Genomic DNA, 19946 nt, shown 5'->3' with positions numbered 1-19946 from the left:
TATACACAATGATATTACTTTGTATTTTTTATAATTATCAATTAGCTTTATCACAATTATCACGTGAATTGCTCATTTTAATTATGTGATCTAGGAGGCCTAATTAATCTCCATGTCTTTCAACTAGAATTGATCGATGGGTCATTAGAGGTAGTGTCCCCTTGAAGGAAATACATAATAATTAATTTCAACACCCTTAAAAGATCCACATTGTAGACTAAAAAGAACTACTTTTTTATATCTCACCTTGAATAGCTTGTGTGCACATCCTTGAATGCAATTAAGGCACACAATACAATGGTTTGTTGAGTTTTAGACAACATTGATTTGGTCACAAATATTTTCCTTGTCACAAATTTCATACAAATTGTAGGCCTTTTTTCCAATTTATTTGTGTTGTGAAGTACTTGACACCATCGATATTACTAGTGATTTAATCATGAAGAGATGATTCAATGAGTGCACGGCTTTAGTTTGAATCCATGTATGAGAGATAATGTGGCATTTGCTTAGTTGGGATATGATGAAGGACAAGGCTATTGGATTATACATGCCAAGGGAGATGGAAGAATTGGTAAAGATGATTAGACAACAATTAGTGGAGGTTGTCATTTGATAAGTTGTGACAAGAAGAGATCTTAGTAAAAAATTTATAGGCAAGAAAGGGTTTCTAAGGACTTCTTAGAAAAGTTGTACCGAGTTTAGAAGCTTTTCAAATCAGCACCATGATTTGTAGGCCGATTTGAGATTCTAGTTGTGACCAATCCTATCCCATAATACATTGGCTTTGCTGCCTAACTTTGGACAACAACTAAAGGAAAGCATCAAGCAACATGCCAACCAATAACACTTATCCAATGGGATGCACGTGCAATACTAAACGAAGTAAGCATCCACTTATTCAATGGGGATTAAAATGTCACTTCCACTATTTAGTGGGAAAACTTATACAATGCTGAAATTGAAACACTACTTCTTCGATTTATCCAATGGTTAGCAAGTGCAAACATAAACATCTCTTCCACTTATTCAATTGTGAGTTATTAGAAAATACCAATTGTTCAGTAGGGTGAGTATCAACAAATAACAAGAGCAACTTACTAGTAGTACTACCATCCAGTGTTTCAATATTGAATGCTTCTAAACAATAGCCTCCAACGGTATGACCATTGTAGCATTACAATGTTAGTACATTTGCATCATAAATATCATAACAAGAAAAGTTGATGATAAGAGCTGATGTAAAACAAATTGTTGTTACACCCCAAAATGATGCCAAAAAGCATGTACCCAACACCTCAGTTATGAAATAACACAAAGATACCTTGAATGGATAAATAGGAAGACTGGTGCAATTTTGGAGATGCATTGAAACATGCTTCAATGGGTTGGGCAAAAAGGAAAACCTACCGGATAATTCAAACACTTACACCCAACAAGCCAACACTTAACACAAACTAATATAGCCTCACCAGATAGCTTCAAAATTCATCAAAAGTCCTCGAAATGATTGGAATCTTGCAATAGTGTTAGGGCGACCCCAAACAAGAGGAAATTGACACCAAAACCCAAACGCCCTCCTCTAGAACTCTCATGCACAACTTGAGTTATTTTGTTTTAAGATTCCTTGTTAAGATCCAGGCATATTCTACTATAAAACCATTGTGATACTTGTTAAGTTTTTTCGGTTTTTTTTTTAAGTGAAAGTAGAAGCCATTAGCCCTTGACCTGCATTTGCTGGAACGGTTCCAACAAAAGAAACAGTACTTTTGAGTTTATAGGTGAAAGTAGGTTTTGATTTTTATTTTAAATGCTGATCTTTATGTCTTGGAGGGCAGCACCTAAATGTATTGTTGTTTATTTGAAGTCGTATATGTTCTGTAATAATACATTCTCATTTTTTATGCTCTAAAGGCTGAGCTTCCAATGTTCTCTTGCAGTCTGCATATTTACAACTGCACCTTGCACAATGCCAAATTTGCAATAAATGTTCAGCCTCATAGATGAGTAGATTAGTGTGGGAAGGCACTGATTGGGTTAAGTGATATGATTCTACTAATTCAGGGTTATTTTAAAGTATTTTCTCATCTGTGTGTAACCTACAATCAGGTCTAATTGGCTGTATAAGAAAGATTATCTTGCTGAGAAAATAACTGACATAAAGAAGAACGTTTGGATAAGCAAATATGCATATATGCCACTTGTTATTAGCCAAATAGAAACTATCTAAGAATGCTAAGTCAATTTACTAACTGGACATTTCAAGCCACTTGAAGAAGTCCATGCTGGTCACATGTATATCTGTGAACAAATCTTTTTCCTACAGGCGTATGAAGATCAGTGAATAATAAAGCGAAATTATAGCTTCTTGGTATACAAGCACAAGGCAGCTCTAACACATCCAGTCACATTCTATCTTATTCCAAATGATAAAGTCTAAAATTGTCATTTATAAGTGCAAGTATTGAAGTAATATTATAGATTGAGCTCTGAATACTCTATCAACTCTCTAATAATTATCATTCTGGACCAAAATTTAGTACCACTCCACATGCATTAACATTTCTTAATATAGAGAATGGTTAAAGTCAAAATGAAATGCCATATATCACAACCTTCTGATGAAACCAAAACTAAGACAAATACTTCACAGAGGATACCAAATCGGAAAGTTTCCCACAAATAGCATTCTTGAAATTTTAATCAATTATATTTGATAGATTACTTGTTACATGGAGAATCTCAGCTAAGCTTTTCTCGAAAAGGAAAGCACCATTACAGCTTGTGCTTGTAATGTTCAAACATAGCCTGAACTTCAAAAATGATACCAAAATCAGAAAATTCTCCCACAAACATCTTTCTTGGAACTTTTCAAAGGATACGTTTTTCAAAAGACAACTGGCTATATTTTTCTTATAAAGGAAAGTGCCAATAGAAAATGGCCTTGCAATGTCCAAACATGTCATAAACAACAGCAGAATCTAGACAAATCATAACTCAATACATTTTAACTTCTTCAACATTATTACTAGGCAACAAGGTAGAAAGCAAGTGCATAGCTATATAGGATTACTTCTCCATTGGTTGTTGAGACAAGCAACAAGCACCCTGCCACTAACAAGGAGTATAACTTGCCTCTTCCCTTTTCTTTGCATACTTTTCCAAAAGTTTAACCCTTTGTTGCTCCAATTCCTTCTCAAATGCTACTTCCTCCTGTAGCTGCCTTAGTTTAATTTCCTTCCTCCTCTTGTCATGCACTTTAATGAGTTCTTGCCGCTCACGTTCATACTCCTCAGAATCTTTGACACTACTTTCAACAATTGTCCTATGTCTTTCAATCTCCTCATCAATTCTGCAAAAAGAAAGCGAAACAACATAGAAAGCTTAAAACATTTTGGAAAAAAGAGATGACAATACAAACTCTTTAAGTCCTAGTTGGGATATAAATGCCTATGGCTATGATGAATACCGTCTTGCCATGGTAATGTTTGACAGTCATTACCCGATTTCTGTGTGAAGAACTTGTACTTTAAATCTCGGAGTTATTCATCCAATCTTTCAAATAGAAATTCAATGCATTCTTTCTATAAAAAAATAGAAGGAAAAGGCATGACTAATATCCACCATGTCCATCTCTTTCTTATTGCAGATTCATGACTAATATCTTTGCTAATATTTTATGAGAAGATATGCAGTTGGTCTAGATCTTTGAATATTCAGTTTACTTGGTCCTCCGCTTGTGGGATGATGATACAATTGGAAAGAATGTCTTTTCAGTTTTGCAGAGCTTGCTTGAAATAATTTTGGAGAGGGAAAACAAATAGATGGGGATTCCCTTATTAAGCTGGTCTACTTCTAGTTTTATGCTGTAGAAATTCTAAGCTCTTTTCTCATTTTTAGCCTGCCAAAAACTCTATATTTATTCACCCAGCGTCATGAGAACAAATCTGGCTGCATAGTGTCTCTGCATGGGGCTATTGCTTGTTTGCATATTTCTCAATCTTATTGCCCTATTGTGAAGATGAATCAGTATTATAAACCACTCTTTCAATTTTTGGAATTAAAAAATTGATGTGTGCCCAACTTCTTTATTTTTTGAATACAGGAGATATTTTGGCTTGTAAATTGGATGCTACAGCAAGCCCTATGGGCAAGGAAGACCTCTACAATAAGGAAGAGCAAACGAATTACCAAAATTAATGCCATTGAGAAATTAGGAAGTTGTGAAAGGGGAAATCAAATAATTTATTCCCTACTACACTTCAGATCATGGGTGTAAGGCTTGTTTTGAGCTGGTGGAAAATGTACTTGAAGAGAATGTGATTGTGAAGGAAAGACTTTGTATCGCTGCAGAGATTGCCATGAAAGGACAGAAAAATGCTTTTAAGGAAGAAATTTAGGACCTTGAATATCATGAAATGAGTTAACGCTATCTATTTTAAAGCTCGTCTTTCTCTGTCACTGTGCCCATCTAGCTCTGTGGGTGTAGTTATCCAAGCCATGCAGATCCTGGTCAGTCGATTACTAGGTTGATTGTGATGAAAATGGCATACACTAGTGGGGCACAGGCATTGTTCCATTTCTGCAATACTTTGAACATACGCACTGACCAAGATATGTAGCAGAAGCAGATACAGGGTGGTATCATCATGCAGTTGGACAGTCTGGAGGCTGATGAAAGGGACAGGCACAACACACGGTAGCCATGGGTAGTAAAATTGATGACGTCTCTGTGAAAGCTAATTTGGGCCTGTAGGTAGAACAGGAAGAAGCTAATCTGACTGAGCTTCTTTTTTAAGAATTTGCAGCTGGAAAGACTTGCTAGTACTAGGGGATACTAAACCAGCATCTGTGCAGGTTGATAGTGCTTCAGAGGAATAAGGAGAGAAGCAACAACAGCAGGATACCCATTTGGATTTTTTGATAGCAGACTTATTATGCAGACCTCCATGTTAATTGGTGAAAAAAATTTCAACCCAATTTTGTGTATGTGGACAGAAAGGCTTTGATACATTATAGCACAGCAGAGATGCTGAACTGAATTTTCCACTTGACTCAGTTGTTATGCCTGACTGCAGTTCTTTTTGCAATTAGGAAATTAAACCATTATTATATAGCATATGTGCAGCTTTTATGGATTGCTGAAAAGGACATGTTTAAAGTTGATAAATTATTGAGATACAACATTGCACTGATAAGACTCCTTTAAACTCTTATGATTAATAAAATGACTTGTAATTTCCAGTTATGGTTTTGATTCTAATGACTTAGGCTTCACTACTCCAGTAAACTACTGGTTTATGGGACTGAGGCATTGTTTTCACTCCAGCTTTTTGTGTTATTAATTAAACAACCTAGGGGGGTGTCTTTATAGTTTATATGCTTTCCATCCATAGATGGGTTCTATTGCCCTTGGTTTACCTATTTAAAAAAATATTCTTCTATCATTTAACACACCAACTATTTAGTTAAACAGTGAATATCTAGAAATTCTTTGCAAATGGCATATCTTTATGTTTTTTGAAAAGCTGGGACTTTTATATGTGATGTTGGTCAGATTTAATCAAATGAGATATTAATTGTTGATAATTACACATATTTTATCACTAAATATTTGATATAAATGGGATCCTCAAAAGTCTAATAACATAAGTCCAAATGCAGCTGCTGTATATTTGTCCAATCTGTACGGAATGAGAGCTTGGGAAGACATTCCCTTGACCTCATATCAAACCAAAGATCCCTCAGATTCACGATATAACTGTTATCCCTGGCACTGGGGATGTTCCTGCATTAGTTATGGATGAGTATACAGTCTGATATGCCTGTATTTCTTTTATTAAGCATAGAAACAAAATTACTGTCACTTAAGTAGACATTTACAAGTTGGGTTTCACTGGCCATTTGCAGGATTTCAACTTTTGATCAAATCATTTTTCTTTGTTTATTTTCTCAGTACTGATGCCAACAATACAAAAAGTTCTTATTGTTGATTGTAGTTAGCCTTGCTGACTCTAGCTTAAACCCCATGTCAAACCACCTCTTTGACATTGTACTATGTCAATTGGACAAATGTGTGCAGCTTCTGTGGTAGCCATATGGCCATCATCAGTCGCTTGCTTGTCCCATGTCTTTGGTTTATTAGTCTGTCTATAATCTAAATATCTAGGGTCTGTGTAGGAACTAGTGGCTATTCTTTGTGCCTAAATTTCTCTCTGTGGCAAAATCTCTAAGATGTCAATGTTCTTCTGCTCCACATTGCAAAGCCTTGACCTCAACTTTGTTGCAAGTCCATCTAAGTCCTGTGTGGAAATAGATGACTATCCATTACACTATGTTTGTACTTATGACATAATTTCTTAACTTCACAGCCTCAAGATCACACTACATGCCTCTGATTGGTTAGTATTTACGTTTGTCCTTGTGAGAAAGCTGCTATTATAATGATATTATTTTTCTTAGCCTTTCAACCTCTTAAATGCCCATATGGCATGCCAATTGTTCAACCACATATAGCATGTGTTGGAACTAATGATCTTGTGGGTTATCGTTTTCTCCTAAGTTTGTCCTAGTGTTAAAATTGCAAAAGCTATTTTCTCAGCCTTATGTACTCAAGGTCACCTTGAATGACTGCAGAATATTAGTGTTTCAATTCTTCAATCATCAGTGGCCTGCATAACAACTAGGTGACTACCCTGACGACCTGTGTTCTGAGGAAATTTCTCAAATGTTGGTGTTATTTGGTCAGCCTCAAGCTGATCTTGTACACCCTATATATTTGGTGAACCTTGTAGCATTGAATAATACTCCTTGAATATTTAATCAAGCCAAAACAAAGACAGGAAAGGGTCATGAAAGGAAGGAAAAATTACTTGATCTGTTCTTCATGTTGTTTGTCATTGCTGACTTTCTTATCCTTGGGAAGCTTTGCAGAATCAACTTGAAGCTGATGGCAGCGGTCAAGGTGTGAAATCTTGAACTCTTCCTGTACCTTTTCCAACTCTTGTTCTCTTTCTGCAATTGCTTCATTCAGCTGATCAATCTGGTGTCTATAACTCTGCTCCAAATAATCCATCTGGACAAAATATCCAATTACAATTGTAGTCATAACAGTCCCCAAAATCTTGAGCATGAAAAAATAAAGTGGATTTCAATTATCATAGGTATTGTTAGAATGGTACGACCAATGGACAAGAACAGATACCAATTGAAAAAATGTACACAGGATGCTATTACAAGATACCAAATGCAACCATTATGAATTACAACCTTTCAACTCTCATGTGCTTCAAACTTAATTAATTGATGAGCATACCTCCTTCTTGGACTCCTCGTGCTGCTCTGTAGCTCTCTGTCTGATAACTTTAACTTCAGCTTCTCGCAGTCTCAGCTTGGATGAGACTTGATAAACTGTCTCTTCCAATGTTTTACTGTGCTCCTGTTCTTTAGCAACTTTAGTCTTATAGAAAGTCAGCTTCTGATTGTCTTCATTCATTTGCTTCATTGATTCTACAACCATTTGATGATGTGACCTCATATCATACTTCAACCTTTGTTTTCCTGAAAAGTAAGATGAAAGCATAGGTAAGATTCTTCCAAATAAGACATAAGATCTTAAAAAACCAAGTACAGGCTACATAGAATACATAACATGAGGTGTGCCCCTACAGATTGTCCCAAACAATACAGCCTCCTGGGTGCGAGATTACCAGGTATATAATGAATTCTTCACCACCACCACCCCACCCCCCCAAATAATTATTAGATAGTTTAGCCCTTTGTATTACACCAAGAACTTCTGAAAGGACAAGAAGCACAAACCTTTGGAGTGCCTGTTGAAAATCTCCATCTCCTCTTTTGTTGCCAAGTAACCATATAGTATTCGTTGTCCACCAGGGTGGAACAATACCTTGTGCCGCTCCCATTCCTCTTTCCCTCTCTTTTCTTTCAGAAAGTGCCTGTGCAAACGCTCTGCTTCCATGTATCCCATTCCCGATTCCTCAAATATAAGTACACTCATTCCACGATGTCCCTTCGGACCATATGCATGTCTTGCCTTCATAGCTTTGTATCCTTTGAAATACTCCAATAATTCTTTATTTCCCATCCCAATCCACTGGAAGGATAGAATAAACAATAAACATAATCAAATTTGACCATTTATAATACGCTAAGTCATTTAGAACATCAGACGATAACACATGCAAGTATGTTACAAGGTTGATTTGAACCATGAGATACATATTGAGGTTGAATTAATTTTACTGTTACACTAAATGCACACTGAACTAATTTGAACCAGCCTATCAAGAGCATTAGTTAAAATAAAATAGCTGAAATGTGAACATGACTTAATGTGTTCTCTTAACATAGGGCAGATCAAAAGATTTTCATGGCAATAAGATATGCATACTCATTGATTGATGCATAATAAAAGAGAAATGAAACGAGGTCCAGAATCAATGTCAGTTGTTGCCCCAGGTCTCAGGTTCCCTTCACTAACCAAACATTGACATTCCCAAAAAGTGTTGGAACAAAACCATACTAGGTGAGTAACACCAAAAACTGCAATGATGAAGAAAAAACCTCCATACCATCAATGAATTTTCTGTCACACGCAGGGTGACTTGCCTACTTCTAGTTAAATAAATCTCAAGCTCAAAAATATGTACCTGCTCATTTTCATCTTGATCAAGGATTGTGTTCTGAATGATGACTATAGGGGGCCAAACAATCTCTCGATCATTTACTGTCTCTCGCAAGCCCTTCCACTTGCCAAACATTTCCTCTGATATCGCATGTGCTCCTCTCCTATTCAACTCCTCCTCCAATACTTCTGCCAGTTTCCTGTGTAGCTTCACTCTCTTGGACCGAACAGTCTTGGCATGGGTTAAGATGGGCTGCATCCCTCTGTACCAATCAATTGCCCCAACCCCGCCTTGGCATGCTGGGCAGTGCCACTGCCTTTCGGGTTCATTTATTTGCTCAATACTTAGGCTATCAAGAGATTCAAAGAAACTCTTAAACCATTTGTTCTTTTTCTTAGTCTCGTGGCTTACATCAGCGCCATCAGAATCAAATCCATCACTGCTCAAAAGATCCTCATCACTATCTAGGTGTTCAATCTCTGATTCCCCCTCACTAGACTGATTGCCAGCTTCGCTCTGAGATGGCTCCCCTGATTGCTCAAAAGGAAGAAGCGTAGACATAACCTTGTCACTAGTTACAGAATTCCCTCCACTTCCATTTGCTCCTCCACTCCCCTCTCCTTTCCCAGCAGCAGATGCAACTACAGAGCTCCAACTAGTGCTGCCGCCACCTGTGCTGCTGTTGCGAATTCCCCCTTGCCAGCTATTTGTAAAAGAGGGACGTGCACCAGTATCCTGCACGCCTACTCTTGCAGAAGCGGCATAGTCCCAGGCTTCAGGCTTAGGTTGGCTCTGCCATGCCTGATTCATGTTGTCACCGCCATTCCTTGAAGTAGTAGGAATAACAGTGGTTGCGTTTCCATTCTTCGGCTGAGTTTTCCCGGTCTCTCTCCATCCCGGCTGCTTGTAACCGTGGTCTTGCACGTTGTTGGAGTTATCACCTCGCCTTCCACTTTTCTGGCCGTCACCATTAGGATTATACCCTGCTTTACCCTTGGAAAACCCAACTCCAGGCCTTTCAGGTGCATAAGAACTATAAGATGCTCCACCCCTCTGCCTGTTTGCGGAGCTTGATGCAGGGTTTCTTGCCTTACGAGATGAAGCCACTTCCCATCCATCATCATTTTGCTGGAAGCTCGACATTTTCTCAATGATATCTTCTCACAGACCCCCCCGACACAGACACAAATTCACTATAAATCTCCTCAAAAAACACGACAACAAACACCAAACTACCCTGAGCCAAACAGCATAAGAAGCCTATAAATAACCATAAACCTTCAAACAAGTCCCTCACACTTACAAATTAGAAGCCTTTTATAAATACAAGAAACAAGATAAGAAACTTAAGAATTATCTTGACGTGCGGTATCAGGAACTTCTTACCTCTTACCTCCTCAGGTTCCAATATGACTAATTCCGTATCAGTCGGCCCCGCTAAACGACTTCTTGATAAGACATTAAATGACCGTGAAACACCAGAATCATTAAAGTGCACAGTAAATTTAGGAATCTTCATGCGGCTTTAATCGTTTTTTCTCACCTCCTTCCTCTACACCAAGGAAAATTGCCTACAACTTCTGGACTAAATAAAAATTGAAAAAACTAGTAAACCTTCATACTCCCTTCCAAACTCCAGGTCGCAGGTTCGAACCAGTGTTAACTTATTTATCAAGCGCAAACCGCGTGAGCCTTTCAACATCTGCACAAAGAAAAGACGAAGTCAGCTTCAGGGAAAGCACGTGATCGTGATTCGATGTGATCAGAAAACGCGTAATTAAACTTCGCTGCTGCCGCAGTGGATGTAAAGATTCACTAGTGTTGTGCATTAAAGTCAAAGATAAACTACATATTACTCTCGAACCATCTGCGTAAAACTTTTTTCTCTAAAGTTCTTTCGAAAGTTCAGTTTAATCTATTTTAACCTCAAAAACTAACCAGTAAACCTAAGCAAACACCGTTATTTCCCTTGTAAGCCTCAACAACAAACGGGATCTCGTCAAAAGCAGTCCGTTCAGAACTATCAAGATAAATCCAGAACTTAAGAGCTCAAAATAACTGGCTAAGATAACATAATAACAAGAAGTTACAAGCAATAATAAAAAGCATCAATCTACTCATTATGATTTCAGATTTAAAAGCTAGAAGGCATAATAAACTCAAAGATCCGCCAAAATTCTCTGAAATACACAATTACCAAGCTTTATTATCTTCAACATCAGAAATTATAAGAAGCTTTTCATCGTTAATTCTCACGATCAAATGATATTTTGCAGCTTTACTACTGCAAATCAAGCTCCAGATCATCCAAGAGAAAACAAGAATTTTTTACTGTGTCGTAAAACTACCTTTTTTGACTGTTAATCTGGGGAAGTTTCATCAGTGCTAATCTCGATGGCCCGACGCAAAGATTAATGTAGCAATTAGTCAAATCTTGATTATGATTTTTCTTTTCTTTTAATGTGCTTGATGTGGACTTCCCCACTAACCCTAACGTTTTTTTGTTTAAAAAAAATTAAGTCCTGTATTTGCTCTGCCTTTTTGTTTTTCCACGTCTGTACCCTACGATAGCAAATATTCCCGGTTAGATATTGAGGCGACTTTTACAAAGTGATTTAATTAAATAAAATGATTTTATCATTTACAAGATAAAATAGTTTATGGAATTATTGATTTTTAAAAGATTGGTTAAATGAATATTTTTATTTTTATTGATATTATATTCTTCTATTTGTTCTAATATTTCAATGTTTTTTCATATTTTTTTGTGAGTGGGATGTAAAAAATACAAACTCTCTTCTTTAAATACTTACATGATAAACTATTTTTCTACTATTACTTAAATGTCATCTATCTATCTTTGTTTACCCAATTAAATGAGAATAAGATTTAAAGTTTGCTTGTCATTATAAAAGTTGGTCCCCACTATAACAATGGTTTCTATCCGCCATTAAATGAAAGGCTATTGACAACAAATTGTTTGGTTGATAAAAGGTTAAATGTAATAATTTCACGTCCCTACTTTATGATATGAAAGATTCCCAACTTGAATATGGCGGTAGCTTTTTTAAAGTGACTGAATTAAATAAATAATTATTATATTTATGGGATGGAAATGGTTTAGGGGATTAATGATATTTTGAAAGATTTGTAGCGTAGGTGGTAATTTGTAAAAGGTTGTTTCTTTTCTTGTTGCTTTTAGTAAGCCATTCTTCCAAACTTTTTAGTTTCCTTGCTAAATTATATCTTTATATTCGATCAAATAATATTAAAGGATGAAATGTTTCTCAATTTTTAGTGTGAATGTGGTGTAAAGAATACAAACCCGCTCTTCCTTGAATATTTTCAAGATAAAAATCATCTCTTAATACTCTTGCTTAAATGTCATCAATCTATATATTTGCCTTTTCTAATTAAACAACAATAAGATTTAAAGTATTTACTTTGATAAAAAATGGTCTCCACTATAACAAATTGTTTCTATTATGTTCTTTAATAGAAAGCTATTTACAACAAAGCAATTGATTGATTAAAGCTTAAATGATAGCTTACATTTTACGCTAAATATATTTTCTATGGAAACTTTATTCGTACCTTTTTAATGAGATATCAATTTCTAAGAACATGTGGTTTTTTTCCCTTCACTTTGTGATTTTTCTTCAACGATATCATTTCTTTGCCACTAAGTTTGCTTTTGAGATAGACATATCATTTATAAAATCCATTTCTTTCCCACTAAGTCTACTTTTGAGGTACACATTATTTATAGAATCTTTTTGCTTATGTAAGTTTATTGATAAAGTATTTTCTCTTTGAGAAAAGATTTTATTTATGTATGTGATAAAAGTTTATATTTTATATTTTATGTTATTTTATATGGATGTCATAAATTTATAGTTTTATATTATATTATGTATGAATATTTTAAATGTATAGGTTTAGTATAAATATGTTTTTAATATAAAAAATGATTTTAGTCTTGAATCATTGTTTTTTATAATAAAAGCAGCCAAAAACGAGGGGGCTAACCCATAGGAATAATTAAGAGAATAGTGGCAGAAGCATTGTTCGCATAAAATCAACAAAGTAGCAGCCTTTTGCCTCTATCAAAAACAAAAACCATACTATGAGAGTTTATTAGCGATAAAAAAACTACCAATCAGAGTATAATTCATATGCCACGTAGGGCTATAAGCAGCAAAATATAAACATAAGCCTAAACAGGGCTTAACCAACCTGCAACTACACAGCCTAGACAAAAAACTCCTCCACATGCAGATAGTTAATTCTTTTTCCCTTGGCTCTTCTTAGGGAGCAACTTTCTAGCCATTCCTTCGTGAGGAACTTGAACAGGCATTTGTAGTCATCATCCTCCTTACCTTTCCCTTTGGTCGTGGTATCCTGCAACATGCACAGCGTAGTAGCTGGGCATCTCATGACATTTAGTGCGAACTTGGACACATCTTGCATCTTGGACTCCGTCGCCTCCAGTCTGCTGGTAATCACCTGCACATTGTCAGACAGGGCCTCTATCTTTTTCTCAAGCTCAGCCAGGTTGGGATCTTCTTCTTTCACGCTACTGGCCTCTTCAACAACCAGCATTTTTTCAATCCTGAAGGTCGGGGATGGGAAATTGGCTGGCTCTGGATTCATAGAGGAGACGGGGCTTTCATAAATCCGAGTGGAGTTCACTGAATGGGGGGGTTGTTTGTGTTGGGTCAGGGGCATTTTGACATTCGGAATGGAGTTGCCTGTGTCGTGCGAGGAGGAGGGGTCTCTAAGGGATTTCTCCGAGGGTTTAGAGGCCAATCTGTTAGAGCGGCGGGGGGTGTTGGATTCTTCAGTAATGTCCAAATCAGAGTCAATCTCTTGGACTTTGACTCTTTTAGGGGTTCTGACCTCCTTCGGGGAGTGATTCTTGGTTTTCTTGCTAGAGGATCCGAATTCCGAGCACTGAGGGCTTGAATCATTAATGGTCGGAGGTTGGGTCGAGGGGCTAACATTCTGCACAGAAATGGAACAAGGCAGGCAGAGGGCGAGGTGAAAGTTATACAAGCAGAGCATAAGGCCTTGATGCAGGATGGGAAAATCTTTCCCTTTCTTCTTAGCTTCGGCTATATCTTTGATGTTAGCATCCATCGAATGCAGTAAAAAGAATGAAATGGAAATGAGGTCTTTGTTCCTCAGATGGTTCAGGAACGGGAGATGGTAGTAGTAGAAAATGCCATACCTGCCCTCCAGCGTAAAATACTTCATCACGATGTAGCAGACTTCATCCCACAGGTGAGGAATCTCCTCCCTATTGAAACCTCCAGCCCTCTTGATAGGGTTCTCGCCTTGGCGGAAAAATTGGTTGAGGCTGGTAGAATCCGCAATGCGGCTCTGCTTTTTCCATTTTTTGCCTTCCATTGAAAGGCTCGTCTCTTGAGCAATGACCTCTTCATTGATTTCGAAAGAGATTCCCCCCATGGTCACCCTTTTGTCCTCCCAGGAAGTCACGAATTGTTTGGAGAGTCTCTCGTCGTTGCCCTTCATATTTTCCATGAATTTGTCAATACCGCCTTCAATGCACACAAACCAAGCCGTTTGTTTAGCTTTGAACTCATCCACTTTGTTGGGTTCCAGTATGAGCCTATCCCCGCCATTCTTGAATCCTCCAGTTTCACAGTTTGAGAATGACAAAAAACCAAAACACGGAGCCGAAGCAAACTCAAGACGGAATGGTTGAGAAGAGTGTGTCGGACTTGAAATAAACGATCATAATAATCAGAGTGATTATTATCCCTTAAGATCTCGTAGATATCGATGGTCAGAGATCTACTCAGAACGTGTGAGCCTTTACTCGGGCCAATGTGAGTTGACAGATCCCCAACGTCGCCTTTACCGTCACCGGTTGGCTCTGTCCGGGTAATAATTAGAGGGTAATCATTCCCGATGTCAGTACTTTCATCATAAATCCATCCCAAGTGGTAGTGGTGACTCAGCCTGCCCTTGATACGTGGTCATCTAGGGTAGAAATTGGCGGGATCTCCGCGCCAATTTAAAAATTGTAAAAAGGTTTCCTTCATCATTGAGCAGATGGGGCAATCCTTTCCTGGATAAAGACTTTTTCCTTTTCCAAGATTTCCTTAATGGTGATCGACAGCAGATTGGGGTCCCTCCAGCATCGTAAGCCATTTTGCAGCCTTCCTTCAGCAGCCATGGAATCGGCGGCTATGTTTCCTTCTTTAAAGATGTGGCATATAGTGAAGTCCTCCATTTTGACCAGCAAGCACCTGATGTCCCTCAGTATAGATTCCACTCTCCATCCCGCTGAAGTATTTCCTTTGGTAGAATCAATAATGATTTGAGAATCTCCTTCAATTTTTAGGTGTTTATTTCCTATGGAGTTAACCATTTTCAGACCCCAAAGGAGGGCCATTCCTTTAGCTTGAGTGACCATATTATCCCTTAGGTTGCCAGCATAGGCTGCAACCATGTTCCCTAGATGATCCCTGATGACTCCACCACCTGCCTGACAATTGCATTGAGCAAAGCCATCAAAATTAAGTTTAAACCAGTGAAGCCTGGGGGTTGACCATCTAGTTATCCGTCTCTTATTCTTGGTGATGTTGTTGAAGTGATCAAAGCCAGGGGAGCTTCCAACAAACAACGATCTTCTTGTCCGCCTCATCGGGGGATAGGGGGGGAATTTTCCATTTTGTAACTTCTAAATTTTCAGTAATCATCTTAAAGCAAATGTGAGCCACAGAGTCCGAGGGGGTCTCAGTGTCTCTAAAAATTCTATTATTTCTTTCTTTCCACGAGGCCTAGCAGATGTGCGGTGGAATTTGTTTCCAAAGTTGAATGATGAGGGGATGATGGGAGGGGGGAGTCCAATCAAAAACTAAAATTTTAATATTCTTCTGGAAGACCCAACAGAGACCGCATTTCTGAAGAGTAATAGACCAAATATGAGTCGCAAAGGGACAGAGAACAAAAATGTGGTCAATAGATTCCTCATCAGCTTTACACAAACTGCATCTATTGGGGAGATGGAATCCCCTCTTTTTTAGGTTATCAAGCGTGAGGGTTTTACCATGCATGAGGGCCCACCAAAAGAAATTAATTTTAGGGGTTAGCTAAGGTTTCCAGACTTTCTTCCAACATTATGCGTCCACAGGGTACTTAAGGAGCTGATTGTAAGCAGATTTGACCGAGAAATAGCTCGATTGTGTCTCTTTCCAGATGAAGCAATCTTCATTCGAAGCCAGGGGGATTCTGGTTTTCGACAAAATGAGTTGTAGATCCTGAGCCAGGGGGACCATATTAGGTCTATTACTACAGATGAGAACAATGTCTTGAATCATTGTTTTTATAGATATTTTTATGCAAATTGAAGAGTTGAACATGAAAATTAGAGGAGAGAGAGTGTGTCTTTTGTATAGTTGAATTAGTCTAGTTAAAATACTTTATTTTAAAGTGCAAAGATTATAGTGAAATTTGAATCAAGACCAACACTATAGAAAATTAAAATAATTGATGTCTTTTAGTTTATTTTATCTCATTCTATTAGTACCATAACTTTAGATAAAGATTGTCCTATTCTCTAAAGATTTTTCATCCCTATACTAGGTTGCAGCAATGGTTCTATCACTTAATAAAAACCATCCACATGGTCTAACTTCCTCTAGCTTTAAAACTTAAATCTCTTGTTTTCCTTGGCCATTTCTTTGGTAATATGACTAAATTACTCATCAAATTACATGTCAAAGGTTCCAAGATATTTGTCTAGGACTTGTATTTATGGGTGTCATCTTAGGTGGGTAGAACTATGCACACAATCTAGTCCTCTAGTTTTACAATTCAAATCCCCTACTTTTTAAAGTCAACACTCTAGGAATGTGTTTTTTACTTATCGACTTGGGTGACAAAGGTATTGTTAAGATTTGTATTTAAGGACAATATCTTAGCTTATTTTAAACATCACATAATTGTGTTAATAGGCATTCTTGTAGTGGATGACACTTACATTTCTAAGTACATCTATAGTTGTGTTTGAACATATGTACAAAATTTAAAGGGCTACCATGAAATCGGTCTTGTCCACAAAAAAATTATAAAGTGATCTTTGTTATTAGATGATGATTTTGACATGTGTCATTGTTTGGTGTGGGTGTATTCTCTCCTTGAATTTTCTTAACTACATCACTTGTCCATTTAGCATTTAATATTGATAGAAATTTTTTAAAAGTTGGTGACATCAAAACGCGAACTTTGGTTTTTTCACCATTTACCCAAATAATTTTTAAATTCTTTATGCTACATGAGAGGGGTTTTGGAAATTTTTTTGGTTAATTTTCCTTTAATACTTAAGGTAACCTTATTATTTTTCCACTCCTATCCTTTCTAGGGGCCAAAGCAACAAAAAACAGGGATAAGATTGAAATCATGACAACGTCAACACCATTGCTTATTTTTCCACTCCTATCCTTTCTAGGGGCCAAAGCAACAAAAAATAGAGATAAGATTGAAATCAAGACAATGTCAACACCATTGCTTTGGAAATATCAACTAAGAGCTTAAAATATTACATGTGTTACTATCATGTCATTTAATAACAAGAAAAATGGAAGGTTACTTTAATTACATAATTTTAGTGAAAATTTGTTTTTCACCACATGGGGAAATGTTACAATTAAATCTCCTAAGGACTGTATTAAGAAGGTGGTCATAAATTTAAACAATGTTCACAATAGTGTCACAAATTCAAAGATTGGTTATTCAACTCCTCCCCTACACTCGTATTCAAACAACACGCACAAGTGCAAAACTACATACAAGATTTGACCATGTTTCCTAGATCAAAATCCTTCAAAGGTATAAGATATAAAATATTGGCCCAAGATCGAGAACATGTATGTCATCACCAATGAGATCAATAGTTCTAGTTGTCTTAAGTCCTTTTGCAAAATTGGTTTTCTTTGTGAAACATAAACCAAGTTTATCAATAGAACCTTTTGATTATATCATTCAAATTCATTACATTGTGATTAGATTTGATAGCTTATGTTGATCAATACAAGATCAAATACTTAGGTGATCAACTACTTGGGTTAAAATAAGGAAACACAATGATATATGCTAATTTTAATAGATGGTGGCATCTACCTAACCCCACTAACCCATGCCTTCAAGCTTTGTGTTAAGTCTTGATGCTCACCGATAGCCTAAACACACTCATCGTTGATGGTTTATTTTATCAACCACCCATTTGTCATTGATTTGACCAATGGTTGTAGTTGCTTACAAGATTGTTAAGGATTTGTCAAAATGAACCATAACATGCACCTTGGATCATATTTGATTGATGGTCCTTATGGCCTCTCTATAGGACATCCATGATGTAAATACATACAACTATGCCAAGGAGAATCGTGATACTTCTTGGGCTCTATTTGTATTGAACAATCTTGGAGCATTTAGTATCTAGATTGATAGAAACACTTGGTCAACATGCCTTTTGAGATGCAAATGAATTAATTAGTCATGGCCCATGATCAATACAAGATTGAAACCTCGTCAACTTGTAGCAAAGGATTGAGGAGCACACATTCTAGCAAAGTCATTTGAAGTAGGGTCCAACCTCATTGCTAATGGTGTGGAGACCTTGCACTCATCAAGACTTGATCTCTAGTGAGCTCATTTAGAACCATTCAACTTCACTAATAGACCAAGAACCCATTAACACTAGTTATATTTTTAATATAAAAATTCATTCTTAAAAAAAATAAAAAAATAAAAATTTAAAATAAATAATAATAATAAAAATAAATAAAAAAATAAAACGATGTTTCCATTATCGTTCAATAATTATTATCTATATTTACTAATTAACAACGAACTCCAAATTTATTTATTTTTTATCACACTAGGTAGAATTGGTCTGTCATTATAATTTTTAATCTGGCACGGTGGAATATTCCATATTTTATGATGCTTAGCGTGCATGCTTATTTTTAACAACGGATAAGTCGTCTGTTTGTTTTTTATTCATCGACCCTTTTTTTTACGGTGTTGATTGATTTGAAAGGTTCCTACTTTAATTTATGCTTAGGCTGCCTAAAGTAATCGGATAAATATAAAATGTTAGTAGAGTTTTATTATTAAAATAATTAAGATTTTGGTTCGTTATAATCTTTGTGATAATCTATTTTTTTGGAATTTAATATTGTTTAATATAAAAAAATATTTGGTCTACTTTGTTACATTATTTGGATTCTTTATAGTATAGGGTTGTTTAGAATTATAATTGAGAACACTTTTTGATTATAATGTTTTAAATATAATAATAAGTATATAAGTGATATATTTTGTTTAAATTTTGATCATTATAGTGTATATTTTAATTTTGATATTTATTGTTTTTCAATTGGATGAAATTTGTGGGTGGGAATTTTAATTTATGAATTTTTTAAATTAAAAATAAAATGTTATTCTACTGATTCATTTGTATTTATCATTGTGAATGATTCTAATACAAATTTGTGTTAATCGCATGTTTGGTTGTCGAATTTAAAGACATTTATTCATTCATTTTGAAAATGTTGTGTTCATGTTAACCTTCATATTGTAATTCACAATCTTGATCCTTGCTCTTACGTGAATCTTCATGTTTGATTATTTTAGTTAAGCTTCTTATTTTTCTTTCATGGTAGATTGAATTATCTATCTATATAAAAGCCAAAGAATTTGTATTTGTTTGTGCCTTTATGTTCTATTTGCTCATTGACTTTTTTGTAGGTGATCACATTTCACTGAAGTGATTAAATTCTTTTATTTTGGTGATGCATTATTAGTTTTATGTGTTCCAATGGATTGACTTGGCAAGTTTCTTACCCATCCATTGATCTAGTAAAATGTTTTTTACCATCCACCTTAATGCCAACATTGGTGACAAAAAGTATATGCATACTTGTAGAGCAACATCCTCCTTACAAATTATCTATAGTTGTACATGCAAAATTGCATTAATGGAATAAAAATATATAACCTTTAAATATTGTAATTGCAATGCCATGTGATTTTGTTGATGGAATGCTTTGATGTTGATGATTTACAATGAGTGATTTCACAACTATTTGATATTACTTTATGATGCTAACCAATGTCTTAGGATTGTATATAAATACAAGACTTCAGTCATTAGATTTGAGTTACTTGGGACACAAGCCAATTATATAATACTCAAATTCTAAGAAATTAAGGCGCAACAACAAAGTTCAATGTTAAAGACAAGACTATGTCCACAAATTAGTA

General features: G+C 36.1%; 1 protein-coding gene across 2 annotated transcripts; it reads right to left on the bottom strand.

The window, feature by feature from the left end:
* Positions 1-2688: 2688 nt before the first annotated feature.
* On the bottom strand, positions 2689-10985 carry LOC131072608 (protein SUPPRESSOR OF GENE SILENCING 3 homolog). 2 transcript variants are annotated; one of them, XM_058008824.2, is made up of 7 exons: positions 10846-10985; positions 10035-10350; positions 8673-9885; positions 7822-8116; positions 7316-7560; positions 6873-7075; positions 2689-3352 (listed from the first exon to the last, which is right to left on the bottom strand). In XM_058008824.2, the coding sequence occupies exons 3-7, from the start codon at positions 9789-9791 to the stop codon at positions 3115-3117; spliced, it is 2100 nt and encodes a 699-aa protein (XP_057864807.2). In that variant the 5' UTR covers positions 9792-9885; positions 10035-10350; positions 10846-10985; the 3' UTR covers positions 2689-3114. The 2 variants fall into 2 exon arrangements, with proteins under 2 accessions (XP_057864807.2, XP_057864808.2); XM_058008825.2 differs by lacking the exon at positions 10846-10985 and adding an exon at positions 10587-10701.
* Positions 10986-19946: the final 8961 nt, after the last annotated feature.

The sequence above is a fragment of the Cryptomeria japonica genome, chromosome 10 (genome assembly GCF_030272615.1).
Source record: "Cryptomeria japonica chromosome 10, Sugi_1.0, whole genome shotgun sequence".
NCBI classification, from domain to species: domain Eukaryota; kingdom Viridiplantae; phylum Streptophyta; class Pinopsida; order Cupressales; family Cupressaceae; genus Cryptomeria; species Cryptomeria japonica.
The sequence above is the reverse complement of the archived record's forward strand: the minus strand, read 5'-3'. Positions and strand labels throughout refer to the sequence as shown.

Excerpts from the sequence above, each read along its gene's own strand:
- LOC131072608 (XM_058008824.2), bottom strand. The coding sequence starts at position 9,791 with ATGTCGAGCTTCCAGCAAAATGATGATGGATGGGAAGTGGCTTCATCT. Across the intron at positions 8,117-8,672 it reads ATCAAGATGAAAATGAGCAG|TGGATTGGGATGGGAAATAA; the intron begins GTACATATTTTT and ends CTATCCTTCCAG. Across the intron at positions 7,561-7,821 it reads TTTCAACAGGCACTCCAAAG|GAAAACAAAGGTTGAAGTAT; the intron begins GTTTGTGCTTCT and ends CTTACTTTTCAG.